Source organism: Taeniopygia guttata, chromosome 1A (assembly GCF_048771995.1).
Source record: "Taeniopygia guttata chromosome 1A, bTaeGut7.mat, whole genome shotgun sequence".
NCBI lineage: Eukaryota > Metazoa > Chordata > Aves > Passeriformes > Estrildidae > Taeniopygia > Taeniopygia guttata.
In genome coordinates, this window is record NC_133025.1 from 13,005,584 (window position 1) to 13,023,341 (window position 17,758).

A 17,758-nucleotide genomic window follows, 5' to 3' on the forward strand; every position below is an offset into this window, starting at 1 on the left:
AAATTATAATTTCTAATGAGTTAGAATTAGTTAGAATTAGTTATAATGAGTTAGACATAATACATGTTGAATACTGTTCTGATGTACAACACACTTGGAGCCCCTCCTGAATTACTGTGGCCCACAAATGGAGGAGGAAATCCTCTATTCCGTTGGAGAACCTCTATTCCAGTATCTAAGTGGCTAGTCAAAGTATTTTAATAACATCAGACCTAAGACTGAATTTATTAGTTTCCCACGAAACTCTAATAAATACAGTCCTTTAGCTGTAGTGAGCCACTAATCACCACTCTAACAGTATGTTTTTCCAACAAGTCTTGTTGGAAATTTGTTTTCATAGCAGCTTATCTAAGTAAAGTTTCCTAAATGCTATGAGAATGTTTTAGATTTTTCAGATTCATGGTTCAACTCTTTTAGAAGTCTGGCTTATAGAGTGGAAAACAGAAAACCTTCCAAGTACACAGGTGCTACATCAGCTAGTGCTCATCAAATGCTTGCTCTATACTTTCAAGACATTTTTATCCTCAGACCCAATGGGGCTGCTGTGATACAGGGCTGCATTTTCTCACCTCACTTTAATTACTGAGTGAAGTATTAAAGTGCCAGTTCTGGTAATTTGGTTACCAAAGAGATACCCTCAGGATCTGGCTGCACCATCCAAATCCTCCAAGTGTGGCAAACAGTGCCTGGGAGGAACCCAGCTGCTCCTGCTGTCAGCCCTGGCCATGTCAGCACCCCCTTCCTCAGAAAAGAGGCAGTATTTTTGCTTACAAGTGTTGTCCTGTGATTCTTGGCACTCCTAAGGTTGGATCTTGCCTGGGAGTAATTGATTGCATAATTGGGTAATTGGGTCATGTCTGGTACAAATTCTGTGGAATTTGTACCAGACACAACCCCTACTCAAGAGATTACAAATCTAGTTTTGAACATTGTTTTCCAGATTTTGCTTGAAAGGTAGGTTCAGTGGCCTTGAAAGGTAGGGCAGCATCCCCTACTTCCTGCTAGAAGATCTTATATAGAAATCTCTAGCCAAAAAAATACTGTCTTCATTTGACAGAAAGGACCCAGAAGGACCAGACAATAATCTAGAAATTATTACTTATTTCATACATGATCAAGAGAAGGTTCTTCTCTTGGGGAAGAAAATCACAGTGGGAAGTCCTTGATTGATCCTTGGTGCTTCTCATTATACAATGATCTTAGGGATTGGCTTGGTTCTACTGAGTCAAAAAGGAACCAGAAAGGTCCAAAAGGGTTTTCATCAGATGTAGATTTTAACATAAAATGTGGCTGGAAACACAGCCACACTAGTTAAAGAAAAGTAGAACTTTTTCCTTATTTATAGGCTTTAGTATTTCCTGGGACCAAACCTATTACTTCCTAATTCTAGACTACAACCTAAACTGGAATTATAACAATTAGAAGTCAGGAATCCAAAGTAAGGAAGATTTACCCACAGTGGCATGTGTTTCATTAGCAGGTAACATGAAGAATCAATATTTTATGACCTGTCACATATTTGAGTCATCTGACATGTTTTATCCTTAGATGTTGAAGTTGTTTGACAGTTCTAAAGTAGAAGGAAGCAAAACAGAAAAGAAGTTTTTTTGCTGGTGTCACACTGTCAGAAAAATTTAACAGGTAATAGTCTACAACAAGCAATTAAAACACATTGGTCTCTTATTATAGAACAAATTCTACTCTGTGGTGCCTGAGGGAAACGCATCTTATAAAATTTGCTATTTTTATGTAAGAAGCCAGAACAAACTATACTTTCCCTGCATGGAAAAAAAAAAAAATCAAAAAGAAGCAGAAATGCTGCTATTTTGCAGTGCACAGATGAATACTGATTTGGAGACCTTACATAACAGGGAAGCAGAAAGACCCATCTGCAAAACCTCTGTTTGTTTTCTGCTGAGGTCCAGAGTGCAACCACAGACCTATAGGGGAACATACCCATATGGAGGATACAGTCTGCTGTCCAGATAAAGAGCACAGCAAAGGAAGGGGATTAGTTCAGAGGAAGACAAGGAAGGGATGAAGATGAAATGCCTGTAGAATTACCTACAGCTTTAGAAGTGTCTCAACTGCTCATGCTTTCTGTTTTCCAAGTTTCAGTTCTAAATCATGCATTGAACTTCAATCTCAGCTTTAAAAAAACAAAGACACAAACAAAAACAAACAAAAATCACCCTTCTGTGCCTCATAATTGCAAAGAAAACCAATAGCTCTCAGGAAATAAGAAAGAAATCAGGCTTTTTAGAACTCATATTTATATGTCTTCTTGGTTTTTGAATGTTTGTGGTTCATTAAGTCTTTCTGGAAAACAAGGACTTTATTCCCTGAGCAGCACTAACAGGATGGGCCTTCTGCCCCTTCCAATGTGGTACAAAAAAAAGGAGATATTTTCATTTTTATTTGTTTCTATAGGTAGTTAGTCTAAAAGTATCCAAGATTTTGTTTATCAGAGCATTTTCTTTCATTTTCCACATCCCCCTAGAACAGCTCCTTCCATGTATCTAAAAAAAAAGAAGCATCCGAGAAAATTTCAGTCTCAACAAATTGGTATTTTACACTGAAAATTCCTTCAATATAAAGTTTCAATGGGTTTCACCATAAAAGTCCAGGAGAGTGAAGAAATCTGAATTTTAGCTTTATTTCCTATCTCCAAGCAATTGATAATTGAGACTTTGTGAGTAAGGAGGTTTGCATATCACACCAAGAAGAAAGAGGATGGACACACGGTGATGTAAGGGTGTAGGAATGACCACCAAGCTCATCTCCAGGGTTCAGTGACCCATCACTTTGGGAACACTATGGAATAAGCACATTTACCTAACTACAGCCACAGCTGATGCTTTCCATAGTGCTGCTCATGTGGAGTGGGCACATGGCAGGTACTCAGTCCGTGGTGCTGGGTGCTCAGCAGTGTGTCCCAGAGACAGCCCAAGCTGGGCACTCGGCCACTTGTCCCTGATCTGTACAACAGAGCTCAGCTGCCTTATCAGGTCCACTGGAAGAAAAGGAGGTTTTTCTTTTTCCTTGAGTTTCTGCTTATTTTTAAATGTGCCAAGACTGGCACAGCAGCTTGGCTGGCCCTGGCTGCAGGGACTTTGCTGCCAGCAATGCCCAGCCCTGCAGCCTCTGAAGCCCAGGCAGCCTCTGCACTCCCCCAGGGCTGGGCGATCCGAGAGGATGTGACCTCCAGAAGAGGACACCAAATTAGGAGATGTTTCAGTGTCTGAAGCGATGAAATATTTAATCCCTGCTCTCTCTGGGATATGCATCATCACAGATTTACTTATCTGCAGCTTGGTGACAGCAGCAGCTGACAGGGACGATGACAGCTGACACACATTAACCCAACTGCACAACACAAGCTATCACTCCAGAGCAGAAATCCATCATTATTATTCCAGCACCGAGGAGGTGTCTCAGTGCCAGATACCGAGCACAGTGCACTGGGCAGTCAGCACTGCCAGGCTCTCTTGGAGGCGAGGGAGCCTCGGCAGAACCCCCAGCCCCAGCAGTCCCAGCAGGGCCAGCAGCAGTGGCACTGGTCCCTGAGCAGCCCAGCACCAAGGGAACACACAGGGCATGTGCCCTCACTGCTGACCTGCTGACCAAAACGTGAGGGAAATATGGACAAGTATGACTTGTTTAGGGTGTGGGAGAGTGGAAGCTTTTATTTGAGCTTTTCTAGAGCTGCAGATGTAGCTGTGCAGGTGCAACTGGACCTGACTTGCTTCCCCTTTGTCTAAGCTCCCCCCCTTTTTACAGATGAGCTTCTTGTGAGCAAACTTGTATCAGTGTCTTCTTTATCTAATAGGTTGTTCTGAATTATTGCTGTCTTTGAGAAACTAGTGACCGAGCTTTGAGGAATCCTGGTGAAACTGGGGTTTGGTTTGAGAGGGTGGGCTGAAGATTTCCCCCCTTCCTGTCAGTGTTTGGTACTGGATTAGTTGCTGTTCAACTGTCCTGCTGTCTCTTGCTGCTACAATGGCATCCTTACATTGAAAGGTGCATTTCACCCCAGACTTGTCTTATGGTCATTGGTGGGAACAGCCAAACAACAGGAAAATTGTCCATGTGTCTCTGTGTGCAGGGTAGAAGGGGGAAAGAAGCCACCAAGGATTCTAAGCCCTAGAGCCAATCTTTTGTTGTGTGGGGTGTGATCCTTCCAGAAGAGGAAATAAGGTGGGCTATTTACAGTGCCACATGGATACCTGCCTAAGACTGCAGGGCTTGCTGGATACAGTGGGATGTCACCTCCCTGTTCTGACCCAGAGGACACTGTACCACACCTGTCACTCAGGGCTCCTACAGACAAGCTTGCCTTTCTGCATGCTCTTCAGCTGGCAATTTCCTAACATAGCCCTCCCCTTCCTTCTCTGAGATTTTTTTTCCTCTGCACTGCTGACTGCAGTTTACCTTCCATGCTGAAAGCTCTTCAGGGAAGGAATCTCTTTTTCTTTTACAAGAGTGCCCTTCACACCTCTAGAGCAACTCAAGAAAATGTTTAAGGGAATAATATAAATTAATAGCAATAATAAATCCTTACAAATTGTCAAAAGCCTGCACAAATTTGGTTTGAAGCAAGGAAGATGACAGAAAAAAATGTCTTCAGGAGCATAAGCATTCAACATTGTCCTTGCTACATGTCAGACAGGTTTTCATGACAGATGGTATTCACCAAAAAGCTCACCCTCTCCATAGACCCTGGCTTTGCCAACTCCCAAATCCAGACTCTCTTCTAGCTGAGTATCATCTAACCCCAAAGATATTTTTTTCAGCAGTTTAACATGTAATTTCATACCTTGGAAACAATTGTGAGACTAATGTACAGTTCCAAATGCTTCCTATTTGCCTAGAGAGTATACAGACAGTTAATTAACATTCCTGTGCTCAGTAAGCTAATCGCTGAAATGCAGTTTTGAAATCTCAGACCAAAGCTGCTCCAGATCATTACCTTTCTGTTGCCCATAAACATATAACTTGGCACCTGAATCTTTCTCAAAGGCAAACAGGATCAATATTTGCAGCTCATTAGCAGGTTTTGGTTGAGACCCAACATCACAGCAGCCAACCAGTCAGAGAGGAGTGTGACAAGATGAAGGATACAAAGCCTTGCCTCGGTGAGCCCCTGCCCCAGAGATGCTCTGGACAAATCCTGCAGCTGCAGGACCATTCCCCTCCATAGTGAGCCCCTGAAGCCAGAACCCCACTCCCAGTTCCAGCCCAATTAATTTGTCAAATTTTCTCTTCCCTTCAGCACAAGTACATACAAAGAGAAAGTTTAGACAACTTTTGGAAATCCTTGGATGCGCCTTTGCTCAGCATGGATTTGTGCCATGTTCCCAGGTCACACAGCTTTGGCACTGGCCAAAGAACAGGAAAATTCATTTTGCACACACACAAAAAAAAGAGATTTTAAATGGTTTTTTATTATTCTGCAGCATTTAAGGTTCATCAGCACTGATATTTTTCTTATGTTTTCTGTGACATTTAAATTTCTTGCAATGTTTTAGTTATTATGTTACAATTTTAAAATCAGCTTTTTTTTAAGGAAATTTCATTCACAGAAATGTCATGTTGGAATGACCAGAGAACTGTCAGAGTCCTCTTCGTTTCTGTTAGGAGGAAACGCTCTCTATATGAATTGTGAATTCATCTGGAGAAACCCAGTCTGTTGAAAAAAGAGCAGAGCTCCATTTCTGTCACACTACTAAAATAATCCCATCGTAGCAGCTTCCTTACACTGAGATCCTGGCTGGCACCTTTAAGGATCTGCTTGAATATTTTGGCTTTCTCCCAGCAGCGAACGCCCACTCTCTCCGTGCTCACAGAAAAGCAGGCTCGGGGCACACAGGGCAGGCAGTGAGGGGCTGTCCCAGGCTGGGGCTCACTCACAGCCCCCAGCCCACGCTGGCCCTGGGCTCTGCCTCCTGCTTGCCCTGCTGGCCCAGCCCAGACAAGGAGAGCTTTGTATCAGTGGCAGCAAGGTTTGCTTTCCCAAACTAAAAAATGTGCCAACGTCAACATCTAACATTGCCTAGCACAGGAAAACTCTTGAAAGATATAAGGCTACTAAAGCTAGATATAAAATGTTTACTAACAAAATAAAAAACCAAAAGATTGTACAATGCCAATCCAAATATTTTCTGGCTGATATGCCCAGAACTTTGTCATGATACCTCACTGACACCGCTGGATCCTCAGAGAAGCTCCCTGTAAACAAGTACATCAATGTTTGTAACAGTTTTTAAATACAGACAATGAAGAGCTTTTTGGGCAGTCTGATCACACAGTTGAAAGCTGGAGAAACAAACAAATATACCTACAGATCCTCTGGGTTCCAGGGGAGAAACTGAAAAGCAGCTACAGCAAATGGACAAAATATAAAGAAAGTGAAACATTTTCTCATTAAACAGTTAGAGAACAGGAAGAGTTTAGGAATCACCATTCAGAGACTCCTGTTTAGTGACAGCAATTTATTTGACCATCTGGGCAAAGAAAGACTGCAGCAAACCACATGGAGGAAATAAAAATAGATGAACAACAAGTGGCTGATTTTGCTTGACTTGAGCCTACAACTCTACAGAGCAGGAAGCTACTTCATGTGAAAGACATTATTGATGAAGGCATTTCAGCCTCTTGCCAGTTCTTCCAACAACATACTAGATCTCCCAGGCCAGCAAACCTGTCTTGAGACGTGACTCCCATCCCAAACTTGACAGAAACACCACCAAGTACAAAAGACAAATTGATGAGTCTTCTGGAAAGGGACCACCAGAGGAAGGAGCGTCTCTGTGATGTTCCACAGTAAAAGAAAACTCTTTAGGAGAACAAATAGGAGGCTTTTTGCTGTGTTTGTTCATTACGATAAAAATCTTCCTTTTCTTGACAGAAGCAAATATTGAAATGTAGGAAAAGGCAGCCCACTGTTCAGCAGGATCTGATCACGACATCCCAGCGTGTTGGTTCCCACCTCGGCAGACACACAGCCTCCTCCTGTGTCCAGGGCACACTCGCTGTGTGTGACAGTGGCAGGGGGATGGTGATGCCTGCCCTGGAAGTACAGCCATGAGCACCAAGCTGCCCAGATGAGGAATCCAAAAGCTGTTTGTAGTGAGGCATGGCTAGCAGAGCCATCACCCAAGGGAAGCCTGTTCCAACCAGCCCAGACTGCTGCCAGCAGATGACAGATATGACAGCTACAACATGTTCCATCCTTGGATAGGTCTCTCTTCCCTCTGTCTATCACTCTTCTCCTGCCTTTCTCACCAATAAATACGCATATGTTGTGTTCTTGGAGCTGCATTCAGACCAGAGGAAAGCCACCCAAGCCAGGGATTAGGAAGAGTGGCAGGGAAGCATGAAGCCTGCCCATATTCAGAGTTTTAGAGCCTGTCACTGCCACCTGGCTATATTTAGGAGTAGTTGAAGTAGGGTCTTTCAGAGATAAGAAAACTGTCAGGCTCTAAAGAGGTGCCTTCTTTAAGCTGCTCTAGCCCTGTTTCGCAAGATTTCCAGTCAAAATTCGCCTGCTCCTTCAGGCACAGTCTCACTGACAAGAGAGCCAGGCTGACTGCTGTGTGTAACTTGGCTCATGCCTTCCCATCAGGTTGGCCTGCTGCTTGCATCCTTGCCCAGTCAGTCCTCAAGATTTTAACTGGTCTTACTGAGCCTTCCTGACCTGGGGTTGGGATCTCAGATGCAGCTTCTACAAAGCCATTTGCTCGCCAGGAAGGCAGTCCTGGTGCACAGTGGCACACCCCAAAAGAACTGAAAATACCCATCCTCAAGCTGTGCTCAGATAAGGTCTCTGATTGCTTGCTATGAATAAGGCTGATCTTTCAGGCTTTGTTACAAAACTGCCTAATCGTTTGATATTTCAGGCTGAAGATCTTCCATGCGTGGGCAACAGCTTCCATCTTCTTCCATGCATGCAGTTAATTACTTTATGCAGTGTAATTATAACTCCAGGGTTCACACACCTCACTTTGTCCATCTCAGACTCAGGCCTCCCATCTCAGCCAGGTCTACAGTCCCACAGAAGCCAAAGCACTTATCCATCCTGGGAACCATCCTAAGATTAAATCAGTCACCCCAGGAGGGCCCTGTCCTGCTCCAAGGACTTCTAGAGCCTCACATCTGATGTCTGACGTTATGTGAGACGATCTCTCCTCCCAAAGCATCTTCTCACTTTTCTCAAAATGTCCACCTGGAAGAAAACAGGAATTTAAAGAAGGCCACAAATGGCTAGACTGCCCTGACCAACTCTGGGCCCCAGACTAAATTTCCAAATACATGTCTCCTTCCATACCTCAGCACAAGGTGGTGACAATGGCTCAATGCCTTTTTTTTGATCAATTTTTCTTGACAACCACATTTAGTCCTGGGAACTTTTGCTTATTGTCATAATAGCTTCAAGAAACATTCTGTCTGGAGAAATGAACAATGCAGAAAATAATGTATCCCTGCCATGTCAGTCTTTACATGAGAGGGTGGTGAGGCCCTGGAACAGGTTGCCCAGAGATGCCCTGTCCTGTATATGTTCAAGGCCAGGCTGGATGGGCTTTGAGCAGCCTGGTCAAATGGAAGGCATCCCTGCCCATGGCAGGGGAGCTGGAATGAGGTGACATTCAGGTCCCTTCCAACCCAAACCATGCAATGATTCCATGATTGTCCCCACACAGCATGCTGTCTGCAACCAAATAGCCTCTGAACTGACATCCATTTCTCCTGCCATGTTTCAGTTGTCACATACAACAGAAAAAGGTGAGGGGAAATGATGTAAGACTAAATTGGATTTTAAAACTACAAGAATTGGCCAGAGTCTTTCAGGGAGGGTAGGACAGTTGCTGAGTGCATTAAGTATTCAAGGAGTGTAGCTTTAAGTCTGACAGTGTGTGGGTTTTTTCTTGTGAATGACGGCCTGTAAGTTGACAGCAAAGTTCTGTCCAGGTGTGTGTTGTACACAGAAGCTGGAAACTTAGCAAAATTGATTTCACTGGATCCTTCAACATTCTCCTGTTTCTTCTCAGAAAATGACGTCTAATAAAACAGCATTCTGTCTGTTCAGCCCATCATCGCCCCTGTGGCCCTGAAACCATCTGCCATGGATGGAAGCAACTGCACTTGTAAGAGAGAACCAACAATATACAAGAGAGAAGCAACAATATACTTTATTGACATAAAACAGTGATTTAACAAAGTTCAATGGTAAATGCAACAGTGGTTTAACAAGATTCAATGGCAAGATTGTTCATTTACTGCACAGAGGACAAGGTCAGGCAAAACTGCCAGAGACCCTGTCATTGAGCCATGAGGTTCAGAAAGAATCCCTTTGTGTCCTAAACCCCTTCTCAAAGAGAAGTGTAGGTGTGGCTGAATCCAATCCTAGTCCCAGACTTATTCAGTGGTTTATGTCTGAGGGATTATATCCTTTCTATCACTTCACTAAGATTTCACAGTTCAGTGTGCTATTAACCACTTACCAAGGTTCTGTTGCACTGAGGAATCTCTCAGCTTCAAGGAGTAACCTTGAGAGATGACCCTCCTCAAGGGGACATCCAGGCATGCAGCCCACTACTCCAGATAGCCCCTGGCTACCATGCTGCCACCCCACCCCAAAGTCCAGAGAAAGCTGGGGGCAGCCATCAGAGCCTCACTGGTAGTTAGGGCTGAAGCGGTGGAGGGGAGCACACCACCACAGCATCCTCTCACATACTAGAAATGTGCTTGTGCAGCCTTCTGACAGCAAAACCACCTGAGTCACACATTTAGAAAATTCCTGAATGCTCCTGAAACCATTTCCTACAGTCATAGAAACACTTCCCACAAGCCATGCCCAGGAGTTCAGCTGCTGCCACTAACAGGGTGAGTAAGATACCACCCAGCAGATTGAATAAGTCCCACTGTTCCACTCAGCTCTGGTTTCACAAGGCTTGCATATTGAATTGGGAAAAATCTTGTCATTTTTTATGTGATTCAATTCTATTTTGTTGCAAGGAAGTGCTGCAGCAGAAGAGCAAGCTCACACACCTTCTGCTCAGATGAGCTTCTCCTCTAATGCCATATGGACAAAATTGTCACACAATTTCAATTGCAAAATTTTGTAAAAATTTTAGTAATTCCTCAAGGTTTACTGTGCATTCTCTTTAACCCTGCCCTTTCAGGTAGTCTTTGGTAGCTGTGAGTGATGGCAGAGCAGGCAGTTGCCAGGTTCTACCTGCTGGTTTGCCAGGAAGAGGAGGAAATGCCTTGGGTAGCTCTGGTGTGGACAGGTCATTTATCACATTTTGTTGAGAAGGTGCTGAACAGTGAAACACTGAAAGAGAGCTGCTAGCTAAACAATTGGGGAATTTCTGTCCATTCTTCTTTCCACCTCCACAGGGCAGCCTTGTACCCTCCTTACTGTGTCTCAGCTGCAGTGTAGATGTAGGCAGCAGTGCACTATTTATTCTCCTCCTGGCTATACAGCTGATTCCAGTATGACCTGTGGACAGCTTCTCCAAAATATGTGCTAGAGTTTCAGCTTAGGTCATCAGGATTCTTGGAGAAGACCTAAGTTGGTGCCTGGCTGTTTACTGAGAGCACAATTTCTCCCAGGGTAACTCTCCAGGTGATGGATAAGCATCTTACCATGAGGCCAGGCAAAGGATGCTCAGCGCATCAAGAGGGAAAAGGCACCCACAGTAGGTATGGAAATGGGAATATACATAAATCCTCTCTCTCATAACATGAAAAATAAAATCATTCTCTCAGGCCTCTCGGTTTGTTATGCGTTCTAAAGAGACTATCTTCAAGGAAATAGGAGATAATGGGTCAGTGGTTGCTCTGTTGCAGCTGGACATCTATCTGCCTTTCATGCCTTTTAATTATATACACCTGGATATTGTCCAGGCTATAAATACATGTTCCTGTTCGAGTTTTGGGCTGCAGTGGCTACAAGTGGAGTTTTAACACACTTAGCATTTCACCAACCCTGATGTAAGCAACAAACCTTCTACCTGTGGTTATAAGGAGCTGACCCAGATCAGTGTGTCCAAAAAGGCAAAAAGCTGGTGAAGGGCCCAGAGCACAAGTCCCGTGAGGAGCAGGGGAGGGAGTTGGGGATGTTTAGCCTGGGGAAAAGGGGACTCATGGGAGGCCTTATCATGCTCTATAACTCCCAGAAAGGAGGTTGTAGCCAGGTGGGGGTCGGTCTCTTCTCCCAAGTAACAAGTGACAGGATGAGAGGAAATGGCCTTGCGTTGCACCAGGGGAGGTTTAGATTGGATATTAGGAAAAATTTCTTCATCAAAGGAGTTGTCAGAAACTGGAACACAGTGCCCAGGGGAATCTTGGACTCACTGTCCCTAAAGGTGCCCAAAAGGTGTGTGGATGTGGCACTCAGAATTCTGGTTTAGGAGTGAACGTGGAAGTGCTATGTTAACGGTTGGAATTGATGGTCTTAGGGGTCTTTTCCAACCTTAATGATTCTGTGGTTCTATAAGCAGGAAGGTGAGAACTCCAACACCTCATTAAAACTGAACTTCTCCAATTTTTTTTGGCCTACAGCCCAGACAGCAGTGTTATCCAAGGTGCCTCAGCATGTCTATTTTCAATTGCAGAGTTTCAGAATCAATGTTTCTCTCATCCTTCATTGCCTCCCATATACTACCCACAGTGTGAGCATTCAGCAGAGATGATGTTTAGGCTGGAGGAATCCTGTGGAGGTCCTGGGAGGAAATCTTTGGTATTTCATTAACCCATGGCTGTCTGCCAGCTGATGTGGTTTTGTAACTGTACCAATTTTGGAGTCACCACAAATGCCAGTTGGTCTTTAGCAAAGCAGTTGTGTGTGTTCACAGTCAGCAGCAAAAGATTAACTTGGAAAGGTGTTATTTTCTAGATGCCAGTCAAATACATGGCAAAGAACATTTCAATATGGCTGGTGACAATCAGTGGTGTAAAGTGTTAAGGTTGTCTGAGACAATATACACCCAAACCTAGAAGGTCTGCCTTTCTCTCTATATTTACTATTTATTTTACTGACTTCACAGTAACAGTATGGAATGGACCATCTGAAATTCAGCATGTCTTTTACATCTTGTCAGGGAGCAACCTGGAAATCTCCCTGTGATTCATCTTTACCACAAACAAACCTCAGTGTCCTCTTTCTGAAATGTACATGAACACTAAAATGCTGTGAATCCCTCCAGGCTGACTATACCCCAGCTTTGCAGCCAGCAGAAGTGATTGCCCTAACTGAGTGTGTCAATTATAAGTAGTAACCCCGTTGTGGTGAAGTCAGCCTAACAGGCAGCCCTTAAAGACTTTAAATAGGGAACTTAAGAGCAGAGCACCTGGGTGGCTGGGTAATACAGCTTCCATGAAGACTGCTTTCATTAACTGATTTCTAAGCAACAGCACTGTAAGTAGCTCTAAGAGAACAAACTTCAAAAGCCTATGGTGTGACACAAAACAGACTGAGGGATGTTGCATGTTACTTATGTCTTGTCAACTAGGCACCTATGGCATTTGCTAAATTTCATTTCCATGTGTATAACACCTGTGTGCAGAATTTGTCCAAAGAATTAATAAAGGTCTTAGTATGTTACTGCTGAAACACTGAGTGCTTCTGGAAATCCAATAAGGAATGTTAGGGGTTTGGATAACATGTGTACATGAAATTATGATTAAAAATAATCGAAAGAAATGGTTTCTTCAGTTCTAGTAAGTTTTGATTTTTCCTAGGAGTATCAGGGCATGTTCTCCTTACCATACAAAGCTATCTTTCTCCAGATCTCAGTTTCACCAAATATGAATTGTTTCAGAGGCTCACAAACCCCCTTATCTCACTTAGCAAGTAAACAGATTAGAGGCTCAGGCACTTTTTCATTCACTTTATTTGGTAATGCCGTTTACCTATATTACTAGTTACCACACTAATAACATTAGTAACCACATTTATAAAATACAACAAAGTTCCAGACTCAGACCATTTTTAATATATTTTATCTATCACAAGTATCTTCGTTTCTCGTCCACAATTTATCCTTCATTTTTGCCGCATGTTTCAAAGTGTAAAAGGAAGCTCATGGAGGTATGAATGGCAAGCTTTCTTTTACAATTGGAAACTACCATCCCATTATATACTTGCATCATAAAAATGTTTTTACCACAGTGAACATTATATTTCATATTAATTTTTTAAAACAAAAAAACTGACCCATTTTTCTTTTTCAGTTCCCTCCCTAGCTCATGTTATGCTTCTTACATACTTATTTGCTACTTTCTAGTCTCAGCAACATCAATTAGAAGTGTCTTGTAAAATAAATATGGACTATAGATACATGCTGAACAAGTCCGGAATTTCCCTCCAAAACAAACTTTGCTTGAAAAATGTCAGTTTGTTGGAAGCTGATGGGGAAGCAGCATCCAAGGTCCATGGCAGAACGTTTGCCACCACCAGGCTCACTGGTTCTTGGTACCACCACCCCAGGCTTTAAGGTCTGGGTATCCTGCCCTGGGGCACCATGCTCCCTGGGTCTGTGGGTGAATTAGTTGCAGACCAAGGTGACCACAAGAGTCAAGGGTGTAGGGAATTTGAGGGAATGGCAGAAGGTAGCTGCTCCATGAAATATGGGGGGAGGGAATGAAGTATTTCACTCTTTTTACAGTAATATTTTTAAGTGTTTCTAGTCCTGAAATTCTTTGTCTGCTTTCATTTCACAATTAAATTCATTGTGAAATTCATTTTTCTTTTGTTGTGATAAAAACAGTGATTTACCCGTAGTTCTGCATTCCAGCAGTCACTTGCAGAGGCCCCTGTGTTACAATACAGGAACTGGAGTTGTGATGACGTTGGCTGTCCTCTCCCCCAGGATGTGGCTTTGTCAGACTCTCTGAGCAGTGACCTTTTCACAGGAGGCAGTGGAGAGGCTGCCTGACAGAGGACTTCATGGTTTGGTCTCAGGGGTCTGAGACAGTCTAGCTAATGGGGAACTGGCAGAGCTCCTTTGGTGCAAGAACCTTCTGCTCACTGCCCAGCACTGAGGCAGCCAGGTTTTCACCTTTGCCTGTGCATGGGAACTTGCAAATAGATTTCCTCATTGAGCCCCAATTCCAGTGGTGCCCCCTGAAGCACCAGCTCAGGGGCTGTCACCTGCAGAGAGGAGGGGGAGCCTTTGTCACCCTGCTCCCAGTGCCAGTGCCCCTGTCCCCTTGGCCTGGATGCAGCTCTGCTTAAGTACATGGAACCCAGGCAGTGAGAATTAGATTTAAGGAAGAGTTTGATTTGAAAACAGCCCCACACCTCTGTCCTCATTTGAAATTTAACACAAGGTATTATTTTATCATGTTTGCAAATGTGGATTGTGTCCTCGAGAGAAAGAAGTTTTTGATACGGAACAGAAATGTCAGGATTTTAACTCAATTCATGGTATTCACCTAGTAAATGTCATTCTTGCCCCATGTGCATTGTGTCTTTATTTTCATATTGCTCAGATTTTAGATTAAATAATCCCATTATTTTGACTTCTTGGGTCAATTAGCTGATGAAAAATTATTTTTGAAAATTTCAGATTACAAATCCTATCTACAGATTAAATTTTTCACTTTTTGTGACAAATGGAAATACATATAATGAAGTGCATTAGAATATTGGTCAGAGGCTTGCTCTAAGCTAAGCACAGAGTGAACATTTTCATGTTTGTTGGCAGTAAACCAGCTTCTCTCTTTTCTCTGTTTTGCACAGTCCTACTAAGCCAATCCTCACTAGAATGAGCACAAAACAAACGAATAACAGCTTTTGTACATCAACATTAAAATGGGAAGAAGCTTGGGAAAGGGCCTCCAACAGAGAAGAATGCTGACAAGTGCAAAAATGCCTGATGGATAAGCACCACCTTCTAAACATAGATCAGCCAGACATGGAAGTGATTTCAGAAGAGAAATGCAATCATGGATTACACACCAGCTCATTAGAAACTGTTGCTGAATACAGCATCCAGAAGACATGCATGAAAAGTCACATTTGGGGAATAAATTAAAAGGGGTGTAGTTGTTGCTAGATAAACATATGTAATATATATGCATTGAAGAGGTTTGTAAATGTAATTTTTTTTATTCGGACAGAAAGCAAAAAGCTTTAAAACCTTTCACAGTAGAGAGGCAGTTAACTTCAGACTATTCCTATCCCAGTAGCCAAGAAGCTGTTAGGACATCTCTCTTAAATTAGCATTTATAGACTCTGAATGTTTCCATCACCTAGTGGAAAAAGCATAACTTTTACTGCTACATTGCTGCACTTCATTTACTTCACTGTATAATAAGTTGACTAAAACTGTAAAGCTTCTCAATTTTTACTGCATATGTGTTCCAATTAATATGTCTGTAACAAACTCAAGACTCAAAAATTATTTCTGACCTATATTCTAGTTCTATGAAACATATATACTATAAGGTATGTCTGAATATCATAATACTATAATTTCCCAAGATGCATAGAATTGTTTGTATTTGAAGTGACAAAATAAAATCCCTTGATTTCTTTTTTAATAGGGGAAAGTAATTTATCCCTTAAATGTAACCCGCTGCTGCTCACGTCAAGGGCCTTTCTTTTCCCTGTTCTGCCATACACCTGTGGAGTGACACTCTCTGGCCCATGCTAATGGAAATCAGACAGGGTGATCTAATGAGACCTTCTGGCCTTAAGTTTAAATTTGATACAACTCAGTAAACCCCTGAGTTTAAACTCAATACAAAAATTAACAGACTAGTAAGCAAATTCATGTGCAAATAGCCATGTGCGGGCTGGATGCAAATAGCCCTGGGGCACTGGCAGGGAAGTCATTCCCTCCCAGGTCCCAAAGAGCACCCTCAGCTCCAGGAGCCACAGAGAAGTAAAACAGGAGTAGGCACAGAAGGAGCTCTTAGTGCAAGGCCTGGATGTGGAGCAGCAAGGGGAGGCAGGGACCCCCCCTGCCCCTCTCTAACACTCCCACCAAGGCACACGTCTGTCCTGGCTCGGGACTGGTCAGGAGCACGTCACTCCCTACCTGCCTCTAGGTTCTCCTGTGCATCACAGATTAATCCAGTGCAAAATGAGCACTCCAGTGCTGATTCCTTCAGGGGTTTTAAAGCCTGTTCCTTCATTCTTTGGCTTTCAGAGGAAATGGCTAAAATAATAATTAATTGTTAGTGTTGATCCCAAATAATGCAAAATGCTGAAGAGCTGAGGAAAACATGAGTTAAAACTTCTTTTTAACTATTGACTGCACAACACAAATTGTTCCAGAATTTAGTGCAAGAATTTCAATAAATTTATTTTACTTTTGAAAGAAAAATTATCTTTAAGCAAACTGCCAGTAAACAAATACAGGGAATTAGATAACTTTTCTATCTAACTGCTAAGGTACGAATGTGGCACTGACTTCACTTGGACGTCAGCAAAGTAAATATATGTGTGAATCTGGGCAGCATTTAAAAAAATAACTTTTTTTAATCTGAAACTGCTCTTGTAACTGGATGTATAAAATTCTTCTGACTTCTTGACCAGCACTAGCTGGTCAAAAACCCCACCCAAATCAGTCAACAACCATAGACATCTTCCCAGTACCTGCTATTGACCTGAAGGGGATGGAAGGTAAAAACCAAGTACTTCACACATGAGGCAGCATAAACTCATGTAAGGGCCCACTTCAGACAGGTTTTTAAATCTGTGGTTAGTCCAACCAGCGTCAGCTGGAAAATGCACATCCTCAGGGGCCAGATGCATTCAGGAGTCCCTGTTAAGTGGCATCTCAGTGAAGCCCATCCTCATTTTCTGCTCATTGGCTCACAACCACGCCCGCACCTCAAAGCCTGTGGAAGGGTTTGTTATCGGGATCTGCTCTCATATCACCATCTTCATTTGCTCCTTGAGTTTACCTCTATCCCACATTACTGCAGTCATGGCACTTTCGCTGTGACAGAAATCACGAAAACAGGGTTTGTCTGTATTATATTATTTTGTTTAGCTTCATGGTGGTGTTGTAATGTAAAAGCCCTTTCTAAATATACACAAACATTGCAAAAGAAGTGCCATCACAAGGCATCACAACCCTGCCAGGGCAGCTCAGTGAATATGTACAATTTGTACAGAGTCAGAAAGGAGAGACATACCAGGATGTACATCATTAAATGTCGACTCAGTAAGAATAGTATGTCTTATCTTTTTAAATGTTACCATTTTCCTATCCCACTCCATTGTAACTTGTCAATTGTAATTTCTTTTTAAGTCAAAAAACTAAAGAAAACTGTTGAAATACCTGACTTTCTGTAAAAGTAATAACAATAATTTTTGTTACTTCAAAGTATGCTTGGTATTAAAGTACCTAATAAAGTTCAATAATGACTTTTGTAGCATACTAAAATAAAGTGTGATAGTGCTTTTCTCCAGCTCATCTGTGACAAGGGCAGCTGTTGTTGGGATCACTGCCCTCCTAAACACAAGCCTGGACACCTCCTTCACATCTGTACCTACAGAGGTCCCTCAGGTTTGTAAAGTCCAAGCAGAATTGGATTCCTTAATGAGTGCAGGGATTTGTAAGCATGGGTCAAATTCCTAGGAGAACCTTGTTGGTAAGTCATCTCCACCCTCTGGTACCTGGCTACATCTCCATATATGGACAACAATACAAAGTTCCTAATTACTCTAGTATAAAACTTGATTTATAGAAAGAGAAAGAGCGTAAATTACTTGTAAGTATATATATATATATATATG

The 17,758-nt window shown here is 42.6% G+C and overlaps 1 protein-coding gene across 3 annotated transcripts in view; it reads left to right on the forward strand.

The window, feature by feature from the left end:
* Positions 1-17,409, forward strand: part of LHFPL3 (LHFPL tetraspan subfamily member 3) — a 231,489-nt gene extending 214,080 nt beyond the window's left edge. For all 3 annotated transcript variants that reach the window (XM_030263775.4, XM_012568867.5, XM_030263774.4), the window contains one exon: positions 14,747-17,409. Coding sequence is in view for 1 of the 3 variants with exons in the window: in XM_030263774.4 (XP_030119634.1) it covers positions 14,747-14,775 (29 nt within the window). In the remaining 2 variants the exon portion in view is untranslated. The remainder of the gene's footprint in view (positions 1-14,746) is intronic.
* Positions 17,410-17,758: the final 349 nt, after the last annotated feature.